This window comes from Dunckerocampus dactyliophorus, chromosome 19 (assembly GCF_027744805.1).
Source record: "Dunckerocampus dactyliophorus isolate RoL2022-P2 chromosome 19, RoL_Ddac_1.1, whole genome shotgun sequence".
NCBI classification, from domain to species: Eukaryota; Metazoa; Chordata; class Actinopteri; order Syngnathiformes; family Syngnathidae; genus Dunckerocampus; species Dunckerocampus dactyliophorus.
In genome coordinates this window covers 9,557,023-9,577,868 of record NC_072837.1, presented here as the reverse complement: position 1 = coordinate 9,577,868, position 20,846 = coordinate 9,557,023, and the positions used below count along the sequence as shown (strand labels likewise).

General features: G+C 40.2%; 2 protein-coding genes across 3 annotated transcripts; one reads left to right on the top strand and one right to left on the bottom strand.

Annotated features, from left to right (window-relative positions):
• Positions 1 to 2,534: 2,534 nt before the first annotated feature.
• On the bottom strand, positions 2,535 to 4,299 carry sf3b6 (splicing factor 3b, subunit 6). Its single transcript, XM_054761619.1, has 4 exons — positions 4,157 to 4,299; positions 3,347 to 3,465; positions 3,041 to 3,179; positions 2,535 to 2,885 (listed from the first exon to the last, which is right to left on the bottom strand). The coding sequence occupies exons 1-4, from the start codon at positions 4,184 to 4,186 to the stop codon at positions 2,796 to 2,798; spliced, it is 378 nt and encodes a 125-aa protein (XP_054617594.1). The 5' UTR covers positions 4,187 to 4,299; the 3' UTR covers positions 2,535 to 2,795.
• A 647-nt stretch (positions 4,300 to 4,946) lies between these two features.
• Positions 4,947 to 20,807, top strand: tdrd6 (tudor domain containing 6). 2 transcript variants are annotated; one of them, XM_054762291.1, is made up of 16 exons: positions 4,947 to 5,240; positions 7,058 to 12,549; positions 12,906 to 12,979; positions 13,986 to 14,060; positions 14,193 to 14,247; positions 14,330 to 14,412; positions 15,229 to 15,286; positions 15,363 to 15,412; positions 15,495 to 15,537; positions 16,349 to 16,425; positions 16,767 to 16,821; positions 16,902 to 16,954; positions 17,032 to 17,125; positions 18,395 to 18,438; positions 20,316 to 20,370; positions 20,453 to 20,807. In XM_054762291.1, the coding sequence occupies exons 2-16, from the start codon at positions 7,125 to 7,127 to the stop codon at positions 20,539 to 20,541; spliced, it is 6,330 nt and encodes a 2,109-aa protein (XP_054618266.1). In that variant the 5' UTR covers positions 4,947 to 5,240; positions 7,058 to 7,124; the 3' UTR covers positions 20,542 to 20,807. The 2 variants fall into 2 exon arrangements, with proteins under 2 accessions (XP_054618266.1, XP_054618265.1); XM_054762290.1 differs by having other exon boundaries at positions 16,758 to 16,821.
• Positions 20,808 to 20,846: the final 39 nt, after the last annotated feature.

Sequence of the window (20,846 nt, the reverse complement as noted above, 5' to 3'; positions counted from 1 at the left end):
TGTTTTGTCCTTTTTTTTTTACTCTCATAACTCCTAACACAGAGGTGTCCAAAGTGAGGACCGGGGGCTATTTGTGGCCCTTTGCTGTTTTTTTTTTTCATTGGCCCGCGGGCACATTCTAAAAGCACATTTTAATCAGAAAACTAAAAAAACCCAAATATTTTTATTTTTTACACTACTAGTTTTTCTTTACAAAAAACATTTTTTGTAACTATATTAAGTTATCCCTTTATCTTTGGCCCCCGTTTATCCGCTTCCTCTTCTTTCTAAATTGTGCAGCTTTTGACTTTGCCCTCCTCTTTTCCATGTTTTATTGACAAAAATAACGGCACTTAATGGTTTTCTCCCACCGTCACTATCAATCAAGGCTAAACCAACTCATATTGACTTAAAAGTCCCTCTTTTTTATTTCACGTATTAATAGAGAAATAATATGTTTGAGACACACATAATGAATATAATATAATCCAGTATTAAGAATGAAATATGTTTTATTTTTTAGCAATTACTGTTGTAATTTACTTTTTTAACCGTATAATTAACACGAGGGCTGAGCCACAGCGGTAAAGTGAGCCTGTCACTGCGCAATCCGTCCCGGAAACACAATTGGTTGTACGCATGCGCAAGACATACGTCACTTCCTCCTTTAGCAAATTTTTACGACAGCGCTTCTGCGACGTCACGTGGCGTGGAGGTTAAATGGTCAATAACAATACTTCATATATGTAATATATTGGGGAGTTGTTTTATTAGGGCGCAGAGCTGAGTTTTCTTGCTTAAATATTATCTTTTTTTATGTGGTTACATCATGCTTTGATTGTCAAAGAGACTTGTCTACCGAAATGAATCTTTTTGATTCTGCACATTGCGTGTAGCCCCAGTTAATAGCGTTCACTGCACCGTATGACAATGTCCTATTATACTTCATCGTCTTATAGTTTGGCGATCAGCCTGCTAACTAAATGTAGGCTAAATAATCTGTACTAGATTCAATCACGCTTAAATTCAACCTTTAGGATCACCCGTTTCTGATACTGTAATCAGTCTGGCTTGAATGACGCCCTGGGCGGACCGAAGCTGTGGCGCCGCCCCCCCAACACACACAAATTTTCACTACTAGTTTTTCTTACTTTTTTTTTTTTTACATTTAAAAATCGATGTTTTAAGTTATACATTGCCACAAAAGCCTACAAAATGTATTCATAAATAAAAACAACAACAAATAGAACGGACAATTACTTTTTGCAGTGCACAAACCCTTCAAGTACAACCTCTCCCAGTCCCCCTTCTCCCCACCTCAACTTTTTCCAACGACAGAAAGGTACTTATTTCTCAAGCTCCCCTTAAACTGCATTTGACTGAAATGCGCATTAACACAATTAAAACTCTCAGTCAAGAAAACAAACGAACAGCAGTTAGTCTGTAGCCACCAAGCAACGTTAGCTTATTTGATCATATACATTCCATTATGTGGTGTACATAAAGTGATACTATAGCTCCATAAATTTATCTTTGGCCCGTTCCTGCTCTCCTTCTTTCTAAATTGAGTTTAAGTTTTGTCTTTCCCGTGTTTTTTTTTTTTTTTTAACACAAATTAAGGGCACCTTTATGGTCATCTCCCACCGTCCCAATTAGCAGTCAAGGCTAAACCAACTCATATCGACTCACAATTCCCTCCTTTTTATTTCACATTTTCGTTGTGAAATAACATGTTTGAGACTTTTGGTCTGCGATATAAGTCATATAATGTAATATTAACAATTAAATATCTTTCATTTTTGAGCAATTACTGTTGTAATTAACTTTTTTTTTTTTTACCTTGTAATTAACCAGAGGCTGAGGCCCAGCGGCACCCGCCGCCTAGCGACTCCTTTGGTTTCATCCACGTCACGTGGTGGACATTTGCTCAGATTTGGGTGAGCGAGTATTACGCCTGTAGAGGGCGCCCATCTGCCACATATATGCGCGGACTTGATGAAAATATGATGAGCGCTGGTCATTAGCAAATAGGATTTTTTAAATTTCCTCCCCCGCGGCGCCCCCTGGAGAATGCCGCCCTGGGCAATTGCCCATGAGGCCCACAGCTAGAACTGGCTTTTATTGCAGGTTTGACTTATCTCCCAACAGGCACAATCATCTCTAACATGGGTTACTGTTGCAGCCTTAACTAGCTAAATCTCAACTTTGAACCCCAAACATCGCTTCCTGTTTACACCACCTGATTACATTTACAGCAACACACCAGTATGAGTCTTTTTTTATGTCTCAAATAACTTATTTCCGCTTATGTCAACTATATTGGGTCGTACAAGGTTATTTCATGTTTACACAGCTCCAACAATGTTAAAAAAATTGATTTAGAAGGTTGTAAACAGGTTTTCTATTTCAAATATGGCATTTATATATTTAAAATCCCTACCTCATGGACATTCACTTACCACAGTCAAGACTGGAATCAATTCACCGCAATAAAGAAAGGATTATTGTGTAACAAAATATTTGCAGATATGTGAGGGGTGTAGTCACTTTTCACAATAAAAAAGTTCTGTTTTTGTTGGAAATAGAATGTCTTTATAACAAAAAAAGGTGGTGAAAGTATTTCGTTAGGGCATTTATTTTACAGAAAGTACAGCGATATTTGGGTAAAAAGCCAAAGACTGCGGAATGAAAAACAGGATTAATGTTGCAATACAGTCAGAAGAGCGAGTCAAGCTCCTCGTATTATCAGAATGAATTTTAAAAAAATAATAACTTTAAGAGACATGAGAACAAAAAAGGATGGTGTTTTCCGAATGCTACTTTGGAGGGTCGGTGTTGATCCCGTATTTCTCTTTTAGCAGCTTCAACTGTTCTTCTTTCTTCTTTGTGTCCATTTTCTGGAACGCCTGGAGAGAAAAAAACAAAACAGACATTAGCCTGTATGGGCTATTTGATGATAAGGTGTAATGCTTCAAATGGTGGAACTAAATTAATAATTCGCAAAACTCGCTGCATCACTCAAAGCCTGTCTGTATCTCCAACAAAAGAATGTGTCACATACCCTGTTTGCATTGTAGTAGAGCACGACCAGGTAGCGGTTGCACACATTGAAGCCTGACAGATGATCACAAGCATTTTTGGCATCAAATATGTCTTCATAAACCACATAGGCCGTTCCTCTTGTTTCGGGTGTGTTCCCTCTGAAAAGACGAATAAAAATCAATACAAGTAGAAAATTACAACAAATCCTTTATTCCTTTCTGTCCTGCATTTCTCCACCAGCCTAAAATTTAAATGACCCATACATACAGTAAAAAATAATATGCAGGAGTTTTACCAGTACATGTAGTATGGCATAAAAACTCACGTTCTAATTTGACGTATTGGTCCATATTTCCCAAAGATATCATACATTTCCTCCGCCGTGATCTTATAGGGAAGATTCCTGATGTAAAGGATTCTGTTGACCTCCGGCGGCAATCGAATCTGCACAGAACACAAGACAGACGGGAGTGAAACTACAACAATTTAGGATCAGCCACAAGGAACAAAGCAACTGCATCACTCTTTAGGATGGTTGAATTTAATACTTCTAACAATGGTGCTGCCCAAAAAAATGATACGTGGCGCCTAATTCTAACGATAATAATATCGTGTGTGTTTTCCATATTTTGTTTATTATCGTAAGTGTCATAGATGCGCAATGAAACGTGTTTTTCCTACTTTTTTTAAGCTTAAATAAGCCACCACAATATTAATTAGTCCAATAAGATACCTCGTTTGAGTAGTTTGAGTTACTTGCACAATTGTAAAAGCTTTGTTAAATATAAAGATGGTAGTGTCTATCAAAACGGAGTGTTTTTATGGAGTTATGTAATGTATAGCTTTTTCATCAGCTATACTTACGCATGATAAATGCATGACTGTCGGTGAAACAATACTAACTCAGTGCGAAAGCCTTTCCAGTATTTCTGATTGCTGGGCTGCCAAAACAGCACCGTCATTGTGGCTTATAAGTACAATGACGAATGTTATGTTCGGTAAAATCCGTTTTTATTGCTTTGGTCGGTTAGCTACTTGGCTAACTGTGTGTGCTAATGCTAAATGCTAGACTAAGCTAATAAGCTACACGTATCACACAAAGTACTTAGGGGGGGAAAAGAAAGTGATTACTTACATTAGCGCGTTTCGCTGCTTGCATAGCCATGATTAGTCTGTATTCTGGTCTTCCAGTGACTATATTAAGACACAAACACGCAGTTCACCAACACAACGCAGTATACGGCGTCAAAATGGCACCGTCGCCTGCTAGTGACGTACTACCGGTGTCTGAGTTGGGGCTGCTGCCCTCTAAAGGATAAATATGTATTTCAACTATTTGTAAGTACCTTTAAACTCCAGTTTGCAGTCTGTATGCATTTGATTATTTGATTCAATTAAAAAAATGAAGAGGAAATTACATTGCAATTAAAAAAATGTACATTTCAATTATTTTTCAGATTATTAATATGAATAAATATTTTATACTTTAATTTTATACATAATTATTAATTATTGACAACATTTATTGGAACAATTCAATGAACATCATTCAAATAAATTGAAATTGACCTTTTACTGGGTTGTGTGATGCACTTTTTGGTAAATTTTGCCAAGTGACTACAGTACAGGGCCAGTATTGATACCTGATACCCATAGTCTTTGACCATTGTCTTTTGCATTGCATCAAGACATTTGCATCCAAATTGCAAACCAACAAAAAACAAAACCTTGATTGACATCAATTGACAGACAGCTATGTTTACTTAAAAGTACATTCATGTCTTAAACATAATTAAAATGCTACACATTTGTGAGAGGACGTAAACATTAAAACATACACATTCTGTTAATTAAATGTTCCAAGGAAGAACAAACTAATTTCCGGGTCAAGAAAAAAAGTGGGCGTGTCTTTGGTCTGCTGCACTACCTCACGCGCGTGAACGTTAGCAGTCGACAAGTGTTAACATAACTACGTTTGCTCTTGATTGGTGTTGCTTTTCCCCCCCACATTTACTAAACTAGTTTCGGAAATCTATTATTAGCCAACGTTATAGTATATGATAGCACAGAAAATTGCGCTAAAATAACTTTAGTGTGGTCGTTAAGAGACACCGAGTTAGCGCCGAGGCAGCTGCGTGCATTTGCCGCATCTCCATTTGGCTAAAGTGTCAACAACATCACCAACAGTCAACAGCATCGACGGGAAAACAACTAAAGCGGTAAGATAATGTTAAACATTTATTTAAATCATGTAGTGTATAATTGACGGATATTGTTTGGGCAGCCATTAGGGTCGTCATCAAGAGCACATACCCGGAGTGGGTGGATGATAGAAATTTCGGTTGTGACGATACCAACTGTAGTATCAGTTTTGGATCGATACCAGCGCGACGGGTGGATATTTTTCTTAAATAGTCCGTTCATTTTCACAAATATTTGTGTTTATGTTATTGTTCATATTGTTATTGTTGTTACTGTAATTCATATATTTCTATATTTTTTTTACAAGGTCAGGAAATAAGGTATTTGACATGGAGAGCCTTGGTGGCAAACGGCCAAAGGATTTGATAGAGAGCCAATAGTAGTATTTGTATTGTATTGCATTGTATTGTATTGAGTTGTTTTGCAGTATTGATTTTGGTCAAGCAGTTGTATTTAATGAGAGGGAATTGTCGTATTATTTTGCTGATACGTTTTATATACAGATATATAAATATTATATAAATATTATATATATATATATATATATATATTTACTTTTTCAATGTACAATAAGGCCTATTCCTCTCAAATGTTGTTCCCAAATTTGTCTAAATCTGTGTTAGTGAGCATTCCGAGATATCTCCCGAGATAATCCACCCACCTCACAGGTGTGACATATCAAGATGCTGATTAGACAGCATGATTATTGTACAGGGGTGCCTTAGCCTGGCCACGCTAAAAGGGCACTCCAAAATGTGCAGTTTTATATCACAGGGCAAAGCCACAAAAGTTTTGACACAGTAAAACTGCACATTTTGGCCTTTTATTGTGGCCAGCCTAAGACACACCCGTGCAATAATCTTGCTGTCTAATTGGCATCTTGCTACACCCACCCTTAAAGAAAAACTGCACTTTTTAAAAAAATGTTGGCCATCATCCACAGCCCTTATGTGAAACATGAACACATTTTTTTTTCCTTTTTCTGTGCGTTCTAAAGACAGAAAACAAGTTAGCATGAGGGAGCTAACATTGCACGCCATAGGACGCACTCTAAAGCTCTCTAAAAATCGTTTTATAAACTGTACATGCTGTGATCATGCATTAACAGGTACATTCATGATAACATGTAACGCTTATAGTATTTTGCCTTATTTTGGTCATTTTAAACATTACCGGAACTTCTTTCCTAGGCGCATTGATTTCACACCGCCACTAATGCTACTTCCGTCAACTATACCAGCATGTTTACACCCCTTTAGTCACCTCTACATTCATATAGTAGACATAATACGAGAAAGTAAGCCACTTAAACCGTAAAACTCTTGCTCATGTGTGTTGCAGTAAATGTGTTCCCTGTGGAGGACAGGCAATGAAGTTGGGGGCTCAGAGTTGCGTTATAGCTTGTTTTGGGTTGCGGCTGCAACAGTAGCCTGTGTTGTTATTATTATTATTATGTTATAATTATTATGTTATTATTGTGCATGTTGTGAGATAATTCAATCATGCAATAAAAGCCTGTTCTGGTGATCAAGTCTGGTGCTTGTCTCGTCAAACGGTAAGTGACACATAGTGACCAATGTAGACTACTGCATTCACAAATTGAATGCGTCTTTTTATTGGCTTATGTTTGTATTTTAGTTCATTTAGCAATTTTTATGCTTGGAAATGCTTCATTTAAAATATGCAAAATATGTAGAGTTTTGAGATGCAATAATAAGCCGTATTCAACCACGAAACAGCATGATTAATTAATATATGTTTGAAAAACCGAGATAGAGCAAGGGACCACTGTACCTGAACACATAGTATGTTTAAATTTATTTATATCTTCCAGATTGCGGCCATTGCACACATGCTGCAGTGAAATATTATGGATCTTTTGAGCAAGTGAAACTGCCACAATGTCATCCCAGCATCGACTTCCTGCACGAGGCTCTAATATAACAGTTCTAATTACCAGGATCCACTCATCTCTCCATAGTCCGCTCGTAGAGTTTTGGGGGAGTTTGAATCAGGTGAAGACGTTGGATTATCAGTCCCTATCTCCTGTAAATCCATTTCAAGAGTTGGAAGGAAATCCAGGTGACTTGTGCTTGGTTCAAATCAACCATACATGGTACAGATCGCGCATAGTCTCAAGAAATGGATCCAACTGCAAAGTGTTCCTCATTGATAAGGGGATCACATTCAGTACCACCACAAAGTTACTGGCATGGGGTAAGAGGGAGCTCTTCCATCTGCCACCTGAAGTGGAGTTCTGCGTGCTGGCAAATGTTTTGCCGCTCTCACCTGAAAATAGATGGTCCCCAATTGCACTTGAATTCTTGAAATCTTTTGGAGGACAGACAATGAATGCACATGTGCAAGATGTACTGGTACAGCAAAGGAAGCTTCTTCTGGACATCCCATGCATATCCAGACAAATGTATGAAATGGGGTTAGCAAAGAAACTGGATTCAGGCTTGTTCCTGGACTATGTTCTCAAGGCACTGAAGGCCAACAGTGGAGCTGAAATGTTTCCTGCTGCTCAACAAATCCCCACGGGTGTGGTTGAGCAACTGCACAAGAAGACGCTGTACATGTATCCAGAGCTGCTAACAGGAGCTGTGGAGACTGTCGTTGTCACAGAAGTGACAAATCCACAGCGTGTTTTTTGTCAGTTGAAGGTTTTTTCCCAAGAGTTGAAAAAACTCTCAGAGCAAATCACACAGCGCTGTAGTGGCAGAATGGCCAGTTGCAGTGTCGGTCCTGAAATGATTGGGTTTCCATGCGCTGCGAGAGGAAGTGACGGCAGGTGGTATCGCTCTGTTCTACAACAAGTACTGCAGGCAAACAACCTGGTGGAAGTACTGAATGTTGACTATGGTACAAAACAGTTTGTCCAAATTGAGAATGTAAGACCACTGGCTCCAGAGTTCTTCAGAATGCCAGTTGTGACCTATGTCTGCTCCCTCCATGGGATTATTGACAAAGGGGTTGGATGGACAAGCACCCAGATTGACTACCTCAAGACCTTACTCTTGCACAAGACACTCATTGTCAAATTTGAGTACCAAAGTATATCAGAGGGTGTTTACTATGTTACACTCTATGGCGATGAAAATAAGAACCTCAACAATTTGTTCACTTCCAAAGAGAGCTCTCTGCAAGAGAATGAAAAAACACTTGATGATTATGCCATTGGAAACACGACATACAGCAGCCAGCATCCCTCTCAGCTTGAAAACAATGGAGGAACGATGTTACCTGCTGGACAGGCCTTGGGGGAGGATGAGAGTCAGGAGAGAACAAACAAGTTTCCAGTTGAGAACCTTCGTCACAGCTCCCCACATGTGGCATATGTGGCACACGTCTCCAACCCTTCTGAGTTTTGGATCCAAACAGAAAACTACGCAAAAGAGCTGGATGAATTAATGGATAATATGCACCATTTCTACAAACATTTGGATAATAAAGACGTGATGGAAAATCCTGCCGTTGGCACCTACTGTGCAGCCAAAGCAGATGATGGTGTTTTTTACAGAGCCGTTGTGTCGGAAGTTGTCAAAGCAAAAATCAAGGTGTTCTTTGTGGATTATGGAGACACCAAAGAGGTTGATGGGAGTAACATTAGGACTCTCCCTGACACGTTCAAAAGACTGCCACAACTTGCAGTGAAATGCTCCTTAGCAGGTGTTGGCCCAAAAGAAAAAAAATGGAGTTACTGTGCCATTGAGTTTTTCATCAAAATTGCCACTGACAAACCGCTTAAAGTACACGTGATGGCAAAACAGGGTGATAGCTATCTTGTAACACTGACTGATCCTGAGGCAGCAGGAGAGGGGGATCTCAGTCAGCTGCTGTGTTCTTCTGGCCTCGCTGAAAGGGATGCGAAACCACCAAAAATCTTCAAGCAACAATCAGAAGCTGGAACCCTTGGCGTTTACCAGACCAGTGTGGCATCTTTTCAGACCCAAGACATTATTGATACTTCCAGCAAAGAGAAACAAACTGGTATGTTCAAGGAAAACATGTTTCCCATTGGTAGTGTCCTGGATGTCAATGTGTCCTACATCGACAGCCCAAATGATTTCTGGTGTCAACTAGCTCAAAACTCTGGCCACTTGAAATTACTAATGCATGACATCCAGGCACATTATGCCGGCAGTGAGTTTGAGCCTCTTACAGAAGCATCTTGTGTCGCTCGCCACCCGGACAATGGAATGTGGTACAGAGCTCTCGTAATTTACAAACACAAGACACCTCAGGTGGATGTGCTTTTCGTTGACTACGGCCAGACAAAAACTGTTTCTCTCCATGACCTGAGGAGGATCTGTCCTGAATTCCTCAAGCTACATGGCCAAGCATTTAGGTGCAGTCTTTTCAACCCTCTCGATGAGTCTATGTCTGTTGTAAATGATTGGAACGAAGAGGCAAAAGAAACCTTTCACACCTTTGTGGAAACTGCTGCCTCCAACTTACTGACATTGAAGTGCACTCTATATGCGGTCATGTACAATGAACAAATGATAGTTTTCAACATTGTGGATTTGGAAACACCCTTTGAGAGCATCTGCACCAGTATGGCCAATCTCACCAGAAGTCCACCTGCCAAGAAAGACGCCGGATCCTCTTTCCGCTTGGACACATACTACTACTCAACACACAACATCAAAACTGGGACCGAGGAACAGGTCATGGTAACGTGTGTGGATAGTGTTGGTCAGTTCTACTGCCAACTTGACAGAAATGCTGATGTGATAAAGGACCTGAAGATGAAGGTGAACGACCTTTGCCATCATCTTGCGGATGTAAAGCCCCCAAGCATCTTTGGAACATTGTGCTTTGCAAAGTATACTGATGGATTGTGGTACCGGGCACAGCTCAAAGCCACAAAACCAGCAGTCGTGGTTCATTTTGTCGATTACGGCGACACGACCGAAGTGGCAAAATCAGACTTGCTTCCAGTGCCCAAAGAAGCCTATGACATAATGTCTGTACCTGTGCAAGCAGTAGTGTGCCGCCTCTCTGATGTCCCTGCAGTTGTTCCCAGCGAGGCAAATTGCTGGTTTGCAAAAATGGCAACAGAATGTAAATTCAGAGCACTCATAGTGGCCAAAGAACCCAATGGTAGCCTGCTGGTTGAACTGTATCACAGAAACATCCAAATCAATTCAAAGGTTAAAAAAATCTTTCAAATAGAGATGCAGACTGAAGGAAAACCTCTCTACGAGGGTCGGAAAGTACAGAGTCCAATTGCAAATAAGGATGCAGTACCAAAAGTACCTTCTTCTAAAGAGGCAATGCCAAGTCCTCCAAAAACTATCCAGAAACATGTGCCTGAACCAAAACCAGCACAGCAAGTGACAGATCAGACACAAACTTCAAAATGCAATTCGCAAAATGGTCAGAAGATGAAAGCCGCTTCACAAGAACTGTACCTCCCACCACACCAAAGACAGCACTATGACAAGCAAATGACTAATACAACAAAAAAAGAAAATGTCTTAGTCACAAACAACTCAAAACTTGATTGTACATCACCCAGCAAAGAATCTGACAGTGTGCTCCCACAAGCCCAAAATCCAAAACGCCCTAAACTTGAAGACTTTCCCAAAAACTTGATACCGTCGGGGATGGAGGCAGATGTTTATGTCTCGCATTACAACAGCCCGTCAAGTTTTTACGTGCAGCTTGCCAAAGAAGAGGATGAAATATTCTCCCTGGTGGACAAGCTCAATGACTCGCTATCAACTCCCAAAATCAGGATCGCAGAAGTGTATGCAGGCGATGTTGTTAAAGCAGAATTTGAAGATGACTGCTTGTGGTACCGGGCAGCTGTAATAGAAGTGCTTTCCAACTCTATGGCTCTTGTAGAGTTTGTTGATTTTGGCAACACGGCACAATTATCCATATCTAAGATGGCCGATCTAGATCAGGAATTTGTGCAGCTACCAAGGTACAGCATACATTGCATGCTAAGTGATTCTGGATCTTTTGAACTGCTTGATGCAGAAGCTTTGAAAAGAGATATTGGTTCTAATGCAGAGAAGAAGCTGAAATGCCAGTTTGTCCGGCCGTCAGGAGATGTGTGGGAAGTCGGCCTTGTGGATAATGGTGTGCAGGTACGTTGCAAAGCATCAACAAGATGTCCTGGAATCACCACAGACTTTGAACAAGAGGTGGAAAAAGCTGCTCAGAGCTCAGAAACGTCACCGAATTCCTGTTCTCTCCGTTACCACCACATGCATTTCAAAGAGGGACAGCAGTTAGAGGTTTACATCTCGACTGTGTGTGATGCTCAGACCTTTTGGTGTCAGTCCGTGGACTCAGTTGTCCTTGATAAAATATGTGAAAGTCTCTCAGGAATTGGAACTTCTGCGAGTCATAAACCTGCCAGCATGAGCACTCTCTCACCCGGAACTCCATGCATTGCACTTTTTGCCGAGGAACAGCTTTGGTGTCGTGCAGAAGTTTTGAACAAAGCTGGAGGTGAGTTGTCTGTTCTCTTTGTGGACTACGGAAACACATCCCAAGTGACCGACTCAGATGTGAGGGAAATAACCACTGACCTGTTGGAAACTCCTCCACAGGCATTTTTGTGTCAACTTGAAGGTTTTGATGTGTGCCTTGGCTCTTGGTGTAACAGTGCTGCAGATGAATTGGTTTTGGTCACAGCAGACAAATCACTGCAGATGACAATCACAAAAATATCAAGCAAAGATGGAAAGAACACCTGCTTTGTGCGGTTGGAATGTGAAGGACTAGTGATAAATGAGACAATGAAACGCTGGTGGGTGAATTCCACTCCGGAAGACAGCCAGTCCACATTGGATGAAACCCTACAGTCCACTGATTCCACAGCAGAGGCATCGGAGGATGAAGGTCGTGGGCGTGAAGATAAAGGAATTGATGTTGCTGGAGCTCATGCTGATGTTGACCTGCACTTGGCAGTAACAAGCACTCCAAAGAGCTCTGTAGACAATCTTCACGCTTCAGTTCTTTCTCCTGAGTCACCACCAGGAGAGCTACATTTGCCAGAAAGACCAAGCTCAAATAAGGGTGTAATAAACATTGTCCCGACCCCGGTGATGCCTTGCATAGAAAGCAATGTTTTGCATAGTGATAGCGGACTAGAAGAAAACACACTTCCCATACAAAACATTGCAGCAAATTTGGAGGAAAGTGACACAAACTATGAGGAGCAATCTACATCAGTAACTGAAACATCTTGGCTAGAAGAGAGCCGTCAGGAGTCCACAGACGATTCTGGGATCCAAACGTCTCCATCTGAGGTGGACACCCACAGCATGAGAGCCAGCTCTGAAGTCCTGACCTATTCTGCTGGTAAGTACCACATGGGTTTCACATGAGGATAAAATACAGTGAAACCTTGGTTAGCGTCATTAATCCATTCCAAAAAGCCATGCTAACAGCAGGCTGCTAACAGGGATGTTTTGTGATAGAAATACTGTACGTTACGAACACAGGTGGACTAGTAACACAGTTGGATTAGGAGTACGCCATATTGTAGACTAACCGGGAAATGCACGTGCACTAAAGGCAAAACATTTGCATACATTGACCAAAAACAAAAAAATACGCTTACCGGGCCATACACTAACCGAGGTTCCACTGTATTATGTATGATTTATAATGGCAAAGGATTTTAAAATGAAAACTGTTTTCCCTTTCATTTCCAGCACCACATACAGCTAGCGATGACTGCAGGCTTGGTAATTCACGTCCAGTTACAAGTGGGAAGGCTGTGAAAATGGTAGAGTATTTTTCATCTACAGGAGTTATGCATGCGCAGTAACACTGTAGACCAGGGGTCGACAACCTTTACTCTTAAAAGAGCCATTTTGCCTCCTCTTCCTGTAACGAAAAATAGTCTGGAACCGCAAAACATTACACAGCTTATAAACTTTTAAAAGTTGTAATTTGACCTGTTCCAACAACCGAAATGCAGAGTGCATATGTAGGCCTATTTTGAAACAATTTAAACCCCGAACTACTGTATGAGGGCCTTTTTGAATTCTTCTCGTATTTGTGTAAAATTAAAACAAAAGGTAGCCAGTTTTAACATTAAAAAACCCCATCAGAGTTCACATATCTGCATGTCAGTGTTGTCTGCACAATTTCCTGTTTATTTTTTTAATTGAGTCGGATATTTCAAACCCTTTAAAAGAAAATGCACATTTCTTCCACTTCAGTGTCAGTGAAGGGAGTCACAACAAGGAGGTTGAAGACGGCTTTGGAGCCGTGGGTTGCTGACCCCTGCTATACCTTGACTACAGACTAATTGTACTGATTAAAATTGTAAAAAAAAAAAAAAAAAGTAAATGTAGTGTCACTGTAGTTCCATCACAGGAGCACATTCTGTACATTGTTTCCACTAAATGTGGAAATACATTAAACCCTTGCCGTTTCGAGTTTTGCAGCTTCACTCGATCATAGTTTTTCAAAGGGTTTTTACTACCCTGATAAATTTATAGCAGCATACACGAGCAAGAGTCTTATGTCTTAAATAGCTTATTTTTTATCTTATCTTTACTATATTGGGTAATATGAGTGTGAAGGTGACTATAGGGGTGTTACTTCATGTCTAGAGGGCTCTGTTAAAAACCTTCCATGCACTATGAAAATATTACATTTATAAATAAGGAATCCTACTTGTCAAAAATGCACAGTAAGGTCTGGAACTAATTAGCCGCGATAAACAAGGGATTACTGTATAACCTGTACATTAAATGACGTCATTTTTGTCTCACCTTTTAAAGGTTCCTCGTGATGCCGTCAGTATATGCAGTGCGCCTCATCCGACAGTTGCCGTCACTTCTGAAGACTCAGGGCAGGTATGTTTGTTGGCAGCACTACTAATATTGTATACAAAACAGTTCCGTAAGCAATTTAGAAATAGCTTCTACCTGCTGATGACACATGTTAAACATGATGCAGTGAAACAGTTTTTCCCTGCCATCTGACAGGCTGCAGTTGAATGTTTGCTGCCTTCCCTCGTTCACGGTGCACAGGAATTACACGGTGAGCAGTTTTTCTTAGCTGTATGTTGAGGGTGTAAGTTTCATATTGTAACTCCTTCATGGCAATGATCATCATCTAACAGACACCTCAGAGCTGCAAAACGAAGCTGAAGATGTTATCCCCCAGCAAGAGGATGCAGACGTGGTCATCCTACTCGAAGAAATGGTACAGTTAGACGTTTTGTATTGGTACTACAATAGTTGATGTATATGCAAACAGATTGATTGTTTCTGAAGGATGTATCAATACCAACCCCACCCCCTACCCCTCAAAACCACTGAACCAGTTGCTCTGAACAGGGCTGTTAATTGAGGTTTTTGAGTGTGTTGTAGTTCATGAATTATCCTTGTGGTCTTTTGATAGAAGCATCTCACAGATGTTAAAACACTTTCAATCTGAATAAAATGAAACATCCCCATCAGCAGGGGACTATATCAACAGTGACTTACTCCCACGAGTCCAGATCTGGTCGGATTTCCATGACGAGGAACAGAGTTCTGCTTAGTTAGTGGGTCATTTCAGTAAAGAGTTTGCCTTCTCAAAACAATATGCGTAAAAAAAAAAAATCAGACCTCACAAATCGCTCGGCGTTATATATGTCTTCCGACGTATTCCTGCGTACTGTCGCCTCCCCATTCTTGTGTATGTGATGAAGACACTCGCATCTTCTTCTGCTGTGGAACACAGGTGAACAAGTTGGCCGCGGCGCTCCGTCGCTGATGAAGGAGGCCTTTTTATGATGCAAATGTGTTATTCTTTTGAACCCATATTGTTTTGAGAAGCCAAACTCTCCACTTGAATGACCCAGCAACTAAATTCCTTGTCACGGAAATCCGACCAGAACTGTACTCGTGGGACCAAATGGGGGTAAGTCATTGTTGATATAGTCCACTGCTGATGGGGATGTCATACAATTTCATGTCAAAAAAATCCCAACTATCTCTTTAAGGCATTAACATATGCTCCTTTGTTCCCTTGTAGAATGACATGACAACTAATGATGACGCCTTTGAACTTTCTGAGGAGGATACACATTTAGGTATTTTTTCCCCTCTTCTATCGTTGGCTAAATATTAACACTAATAATAACCATTTTGTCTGCTCTGATATTCCAGATGTCAGTCTTGACAGCAGACATACCTGCACAGTTACCTCTACAGACACGGTACCAATTCAAGGCACACAATTCTCAAAACAAATTGCAAAAACTTGAAAAAAATGTGTATTTACTTGTTGTCACATTTCAGGACACCCTGCCTGAGGAGGTGATGCATCTTTTTGAGTTGACAGGTATCTACAAACTTCTCCCATGTGTCATTACATTTACATGCAGTCAATATCTGGGTTAAGGTCAATATTCCGGTTTCTGAAACATTCGGAATAACCCGTTTACATGCGTGACAAATGCACTGAGAACGTCATGATGCAATGCGCGTCATTTCCGCTTCGTCTTACTGTATCCAAAAACAACAACAGCGCGGGGCTGGTAGCAGTCGCCTTTTGTTTGCGCTTTGGAAGGCTTGAATGTGAAGAAATAGGAAATGGAGCCAGAGCTGTGCCATCTACTGTATAGCCACGCTACCTGCTTCCACCAGAGACCCCCCCGGACGCTTTGGAAGAAGGTGCACTCGTACAAACCCTGCTTCGTGTAACTTCTCGCTCACCTTCTGATAGATTTCGCTATCGTGGCACTTTCTACTGTCTATAAAAGACATATAATGTTCCTGTCTTTCACCACACTGAGGTGGCTTGTTTTCCTCCCCGCTCCAAAAGTGTGGGGTTTTGCGTGTCGCCATGTTTACAAGTAGTTCCTGCCAAAGAGACAAGATTCCTTTCAAATCGAACATGCACAGAACACAAATTAATGTTCCCTTCGATCGGAGTATCCCGATAGGCGTATACATGACGCAATATTCGGGTTACAAGAGTAACCCAGGGTTAATATTCCCATTATTGGTGTTTACATGGCCATGCGCAACCAGGTTATTGCTAATATTCCGGTTATGATAAGGTTATTTGACTACATGTTGTCATCCAGAAGAGGGCAGTATTTTCACATCTCTACTACTATTATAACCACGATTTCCTATGTGCTTGGCAGATCCAACTGGTCAAAGTGACGAAGGTGTAACTGCTGCAAGCAATGATTGCTGCATCACTGTGGCTGGGGAGGAAATGGTAGTTTGCATCACACTACATTTCCACATGCATGGTGTACACATGTTCTGTGTTTTTCATTCTCTTTGAGTCTTTTTGTGGGATTTGAAGCATAGGGTAGGAGAAGAAAAGGTATAGCGTTTATTATGAGCATATTCAAGCACATCCTGATTATGATACAGGAGGTGCGCCTCCCGCCGAGCCCACTCCGCTGTGATTGGTCACACTCTCAAGCGTTCCCGAGGACCTCCGGACATCTGCTGAACCCCTTTTGTCCGATTACTTGCACAAAATAAACACAGTTAGGACGCTGATAAATTGTTACTAACAGCGTGCTCTTCTGGGATGTGTTGTCTTTGCAGTGTAACGCTATGACAGAAGAAGACACATCAGATCTTCATGTTGATGAACATCCTGGTTTGTAGTAGTCAGCATTTTAAGCCTCATCTAAATATGTGTGTGTTGTTCCTAAACTGCTTGTCTGTGTGTGTTTACAGCCCTGTCTATCCACACTGCACACCATTCCCACACACTCCCCCTTCCAGAGGAGGTAACTACCATCATACAAACACTTCATTTCAAAAGCATCCCTGTTTACTAGCATGTGCTGAAATTACTGTTTTGCAGGATAGTGTGATGGAGGAGGTGACCTGTCTGGTCAGAGACCTGTGTTTGACAGACATTGATGCCGACGAAGAAGAAAATAGGACTGCTATGCCTGGTAATTATGGTCTACATAGAAGTTGTGTTTCTACTGAGTCGAGTTTTAGTGTAACACCAAACACTGTGCACAGAACACATGAAGGACATACTGTATAAAATACAGTCATAAAAAGATTAAATACAAGAATGAAATGAAATGGTTATAAAAATGAGAGGGAGGAAGCGTCAACAATGAAACCACTGCTGCTAAGTTATCACTGTTTCATAGGAGCAGATACTTGAACATCTTTATGCTTTGTGACGGTCACATGGAGTGTTGATCGGCATTTCGCCACTTTCTGAGCATGAGATGCTTAATTCCACTTCACTTTTGTTGGAGATGAAATTCTCCACAACCTCCTAAAGGTCAAAGGACCATTTTGGAAAATTAATTAAGCCAATTTCACCTCCCCCTTGCGTGTTTTTTTTTAATCTCCAGTTATGAGAAGGAAGAAAGACTCTTGAAAAATAAGTCACAGGATAATTAAAAATAAGTCAGACAGGATAGTTTCCGCAGTCTACAGGTACCTGGACCCCGTTTCATCCACCTGTACCCATCTCCTGGCTGAAAATGAAGGAGAGTTCTCCCCGATCGCCCTGTAGTCATTTTTATACTTGTTTGCTCAGACCATTGGCGCCAGTCCCTCCAACGATAACTTTGTCGTACATTCCGTGACGCCAGCAGATGATAGCCGGCTCCTTCGCTTGTCCGGATAAGACTTACTGTTGTTGTTGACATATACAAAGCATTCTTTTCCTCAGCCTATGTCAAGCTAGTTTCGTCTACATTCTGGCTGTTTAACCTCTGACACACTTAAACAGATGCTCACCTACTCCGCTAATTATTTAAGAAAGCATTATTTCTATAAACTACTTGTAATCATTCACTAAGTTATTAGACTAATTGATTAAACAGTGATATCTATGCTGTACTTATTTTAAAACACTCAACAATAATTCAATCAATAGACATCAATGCAAGCAGTTATTCTAAAATCTACTTGTTTTTTGCCGAACACTTTCAATGTCTTTGATGCACTGACTTCAGGAGAGTTTGCCTCACGCTTGGGAGACATAAAGGGAGAAACGTTAAGTATAAATAAAAAGAACAGAAGTGACGACGGCCTTCCTCGCGGTCTACGTATTCTTAACTAGTTGTTGTTTTTTCTCTACGTACAACAGTAACAATAATAATTTGTGGGAATTTGCGTTACATGAGGGCAACTTGTATGAACTTTACTGGTTAAGGTTTGTAAATCGTGATGCTGACATCTTTTTCGTCTTGTAGACCAAAAATGTGAAGATGAAATGGAAGACAGCGAGCACACCAAGGTAACATTAAACTGATTTTTATGATTACTTTTGTCCTGGGGTGTCCAAATGCGGCCTGTGGGCCATGGCTGTGTGTGTGTTTTTTTGTTATAGGCCCACGGCATGTACTAAAAAAATAATTTAACGAGAAAGCTGAAAATCAACAGCAAAAATTGAAAAATCATCAGTAACTGTACAATAATAAAGTCAAAATATTAAGAGAAAAAAGTTGCAATCTAACCTAATATTATGAGGAAAAATAATTTCATTTTGGTAGAAATATTAAAGAAAAAGACGTTACTTTTTCTAAAAGTCGTAATATGAAAAACAAACAAAACAAAGTTGTCATTTTTGGAAAATTAGCCTGCAGAAAAAGTTATGTTACAAGAATAAATTCATAATTACGAGATGAAAATTCCCAAGAAGACAGTTTAAATGGCGAATAAACTCAAAATATTAAGATAAAAAAGTCATATTCTAACAAGAAAAAAGACGCAATTTTGCAAGAATAAACTCGCACTATTATGAGGAAAAATAATGTCATTTTAGTAGCATAAAATTGTCAAAAGAGTTACAATATGGGAATAAAGTCAAAGAAAATTTACAAAGATTATGTAAGAAAGTTGAAATATTTGGAAATTGATTTTTTTTAAAAAAAACAGCAGGAAAAAAAAGAGCGCAAAGACCGAAATTCATACTAATAATGTGCTTTTTCACCTTTATCACAAAGCTGAGATGCACTTTTGCAACTTAGCATGTTGACTTGTCTTTTAAGTACATGAACCAAACGCTTGGTCATTTGGTCCATGCATCTCGGTCATGGTTGCTCAGTAAGTCAACAATACATTCAAAGTAAGTAATAAAAGAAGAAAGCATGCGGTGCATTTGGTATCTGGGCCTTCAGTGGGGACTTAAGCGACCCAGTCAACCTCTTAGTACCGCCACTACCACGTCACAGTTCTACGAACCATCAATTGTATCCCAAATCGCAATGTGACAACAATGCATTACAGAAATGGGGATGATTACCATTATTACTGAAGCAAGAAACTCAGTTAATCCTTTAACTTTGAATACATAGTCTGTAAACGACTCTACACTCCAGCATCAATATAATATTTATCTAATAACATGGCAACAACATAAAAAAATGAAACATTCACAACTTACTTGTAAGCACCGATCTGGAAGACCTTCAGCAGAAGTGGTGAACTACTTATATATCAAGTGTATACATAAAGTGGCTTTTTTATGATCTAATGCAGACCATACCTGTCTCCTTTCTTTGTGTCGGAACAGCATCAGTTCTGCGCTGTTCATGTGATGATGCATTCAATCACACTGGTAACTGAATGTTAGGGAATCGGCTTTAATTAACCACTCAGTACATACTGTAAATGCTGATGTTACTGTACGCCTGCTAGCGAGCCCTTTGAAGATTCATCTGAAATCCTGATTGGTTAAAAGAAACAGCCTCATTGCTAATATCGTTTAATTGACTTGGGCCAGCACTCCAGATTCTGAAGGCCGTGGGCAGATTACACTGACATGGCAACACATAGAAGCTGAAATCTGATTGAACATGCACGAGACTCAGGAATAAATTAATACAATTTCATCGAAGAAAAGCTGTAAATGTAGGTCAGTGCTTTGGGTCGTGTTTAGGCCAGCAGAAAAGGCCTTGCTGGCCCGGACTGCATACCACTGTCAAAAATATTTTTGGACAGTTTTACCCTGGAGCTGATTCAGCTTGCATTGGTTTATATCGGGAAAGATGTTGCCAGGTGTCCCAGAATATATGATCATCCTTTCTATCATGACGCTGGAAATGGCAATCTGTGAGTTTTGCATTTCACATACTCGTATCCTGCTCAGTCTTTTGTGTGTCTTCTTCCAAGGATTCCAAGGCTGGTGTGTTTGTGGACCTTTTGTCCTCTGATGATGACGGCTTAGGTAAGTGTTGATATTGTGTAACATGTTTTTTTTCCCCCTTCAATGGTATCTCCTGGAGCTAATAGCATATCTCTCTTTTTAGACGTTCTCCCGCCAAACGTCATTCACTTGTCTCTGGTCATCCATGATGGCGCTGATGACACGCAGCAGCCGGAAGACAGCACATGCTGAACAAAATGCATATTTGTTTGCATTCAAGTTAAATTTAGCTAAAAGTACTTATTTCATTCTAAGTTGAAGGTGTAGTTGATTATACTGTTTAACAGTTGTTGGTTGGGAGTATGTATGTTACATTGCAGTCCTGATAAGACTTTGAAACTTTTTGTTATGAACCTTATGTTAAATATAAAAGTGAACATTTCTGTTTGGTGCCGGAGTTCTGCTTGCACTTTGGATTTATTGTGGCACAATAAAGTTTGTTACAGATTTATGTTGAACTTGCTTTTCATTTGTTTAGCCCACTGATCACCAGGCTG

Excerpts from the sequence above, each read along its gene's own strand:
- sf3b6 (XM_054761619.1), bottom strand. The coding sequence starts at position 4,186 with ATGGCTATGCAAGCAGCGAAACGCGCTAAT. Across the intron at positions 3,466-4,156 it reads AAGCAGCGAAACGCGCTAAT|ATTCGATTGCCGCCGGAGGT; the intron begins GTAAGTAATCAC and ends TGTTCTGTGCAG. Across the intron at positions 3,180-3,346 it reads CCAATACGTCAAATTAGAAC|AGGGAACACACCCGAAACAA; the intron begins GTGAGTTTTTAT and ends TCGTCTTTTCAG.
- tdrd6 (XM_054762290.1), top strand. The coding sequence starts at position 7,125 with ATGTCATCCCAGCATCGACTTCCTGCACGAGGCTCTAATATAACAGTT. Across the intron at positions 18,439-20,315 it reads AAGACAGCGAGCACACCAAG|GATTCCAAGGCTGGTGTGTT; the intron begins GTAACATTAAAC and ends TCTTCTTCCAAG. Across the intron at positions 20,371-20,452 it reads CTCTGATGATGACGGCTTAG|ACGTTCTCCCGCCAAACGTC; the intron begins GTAAGTGTTGAT and ends CTCTCTTTTTAG.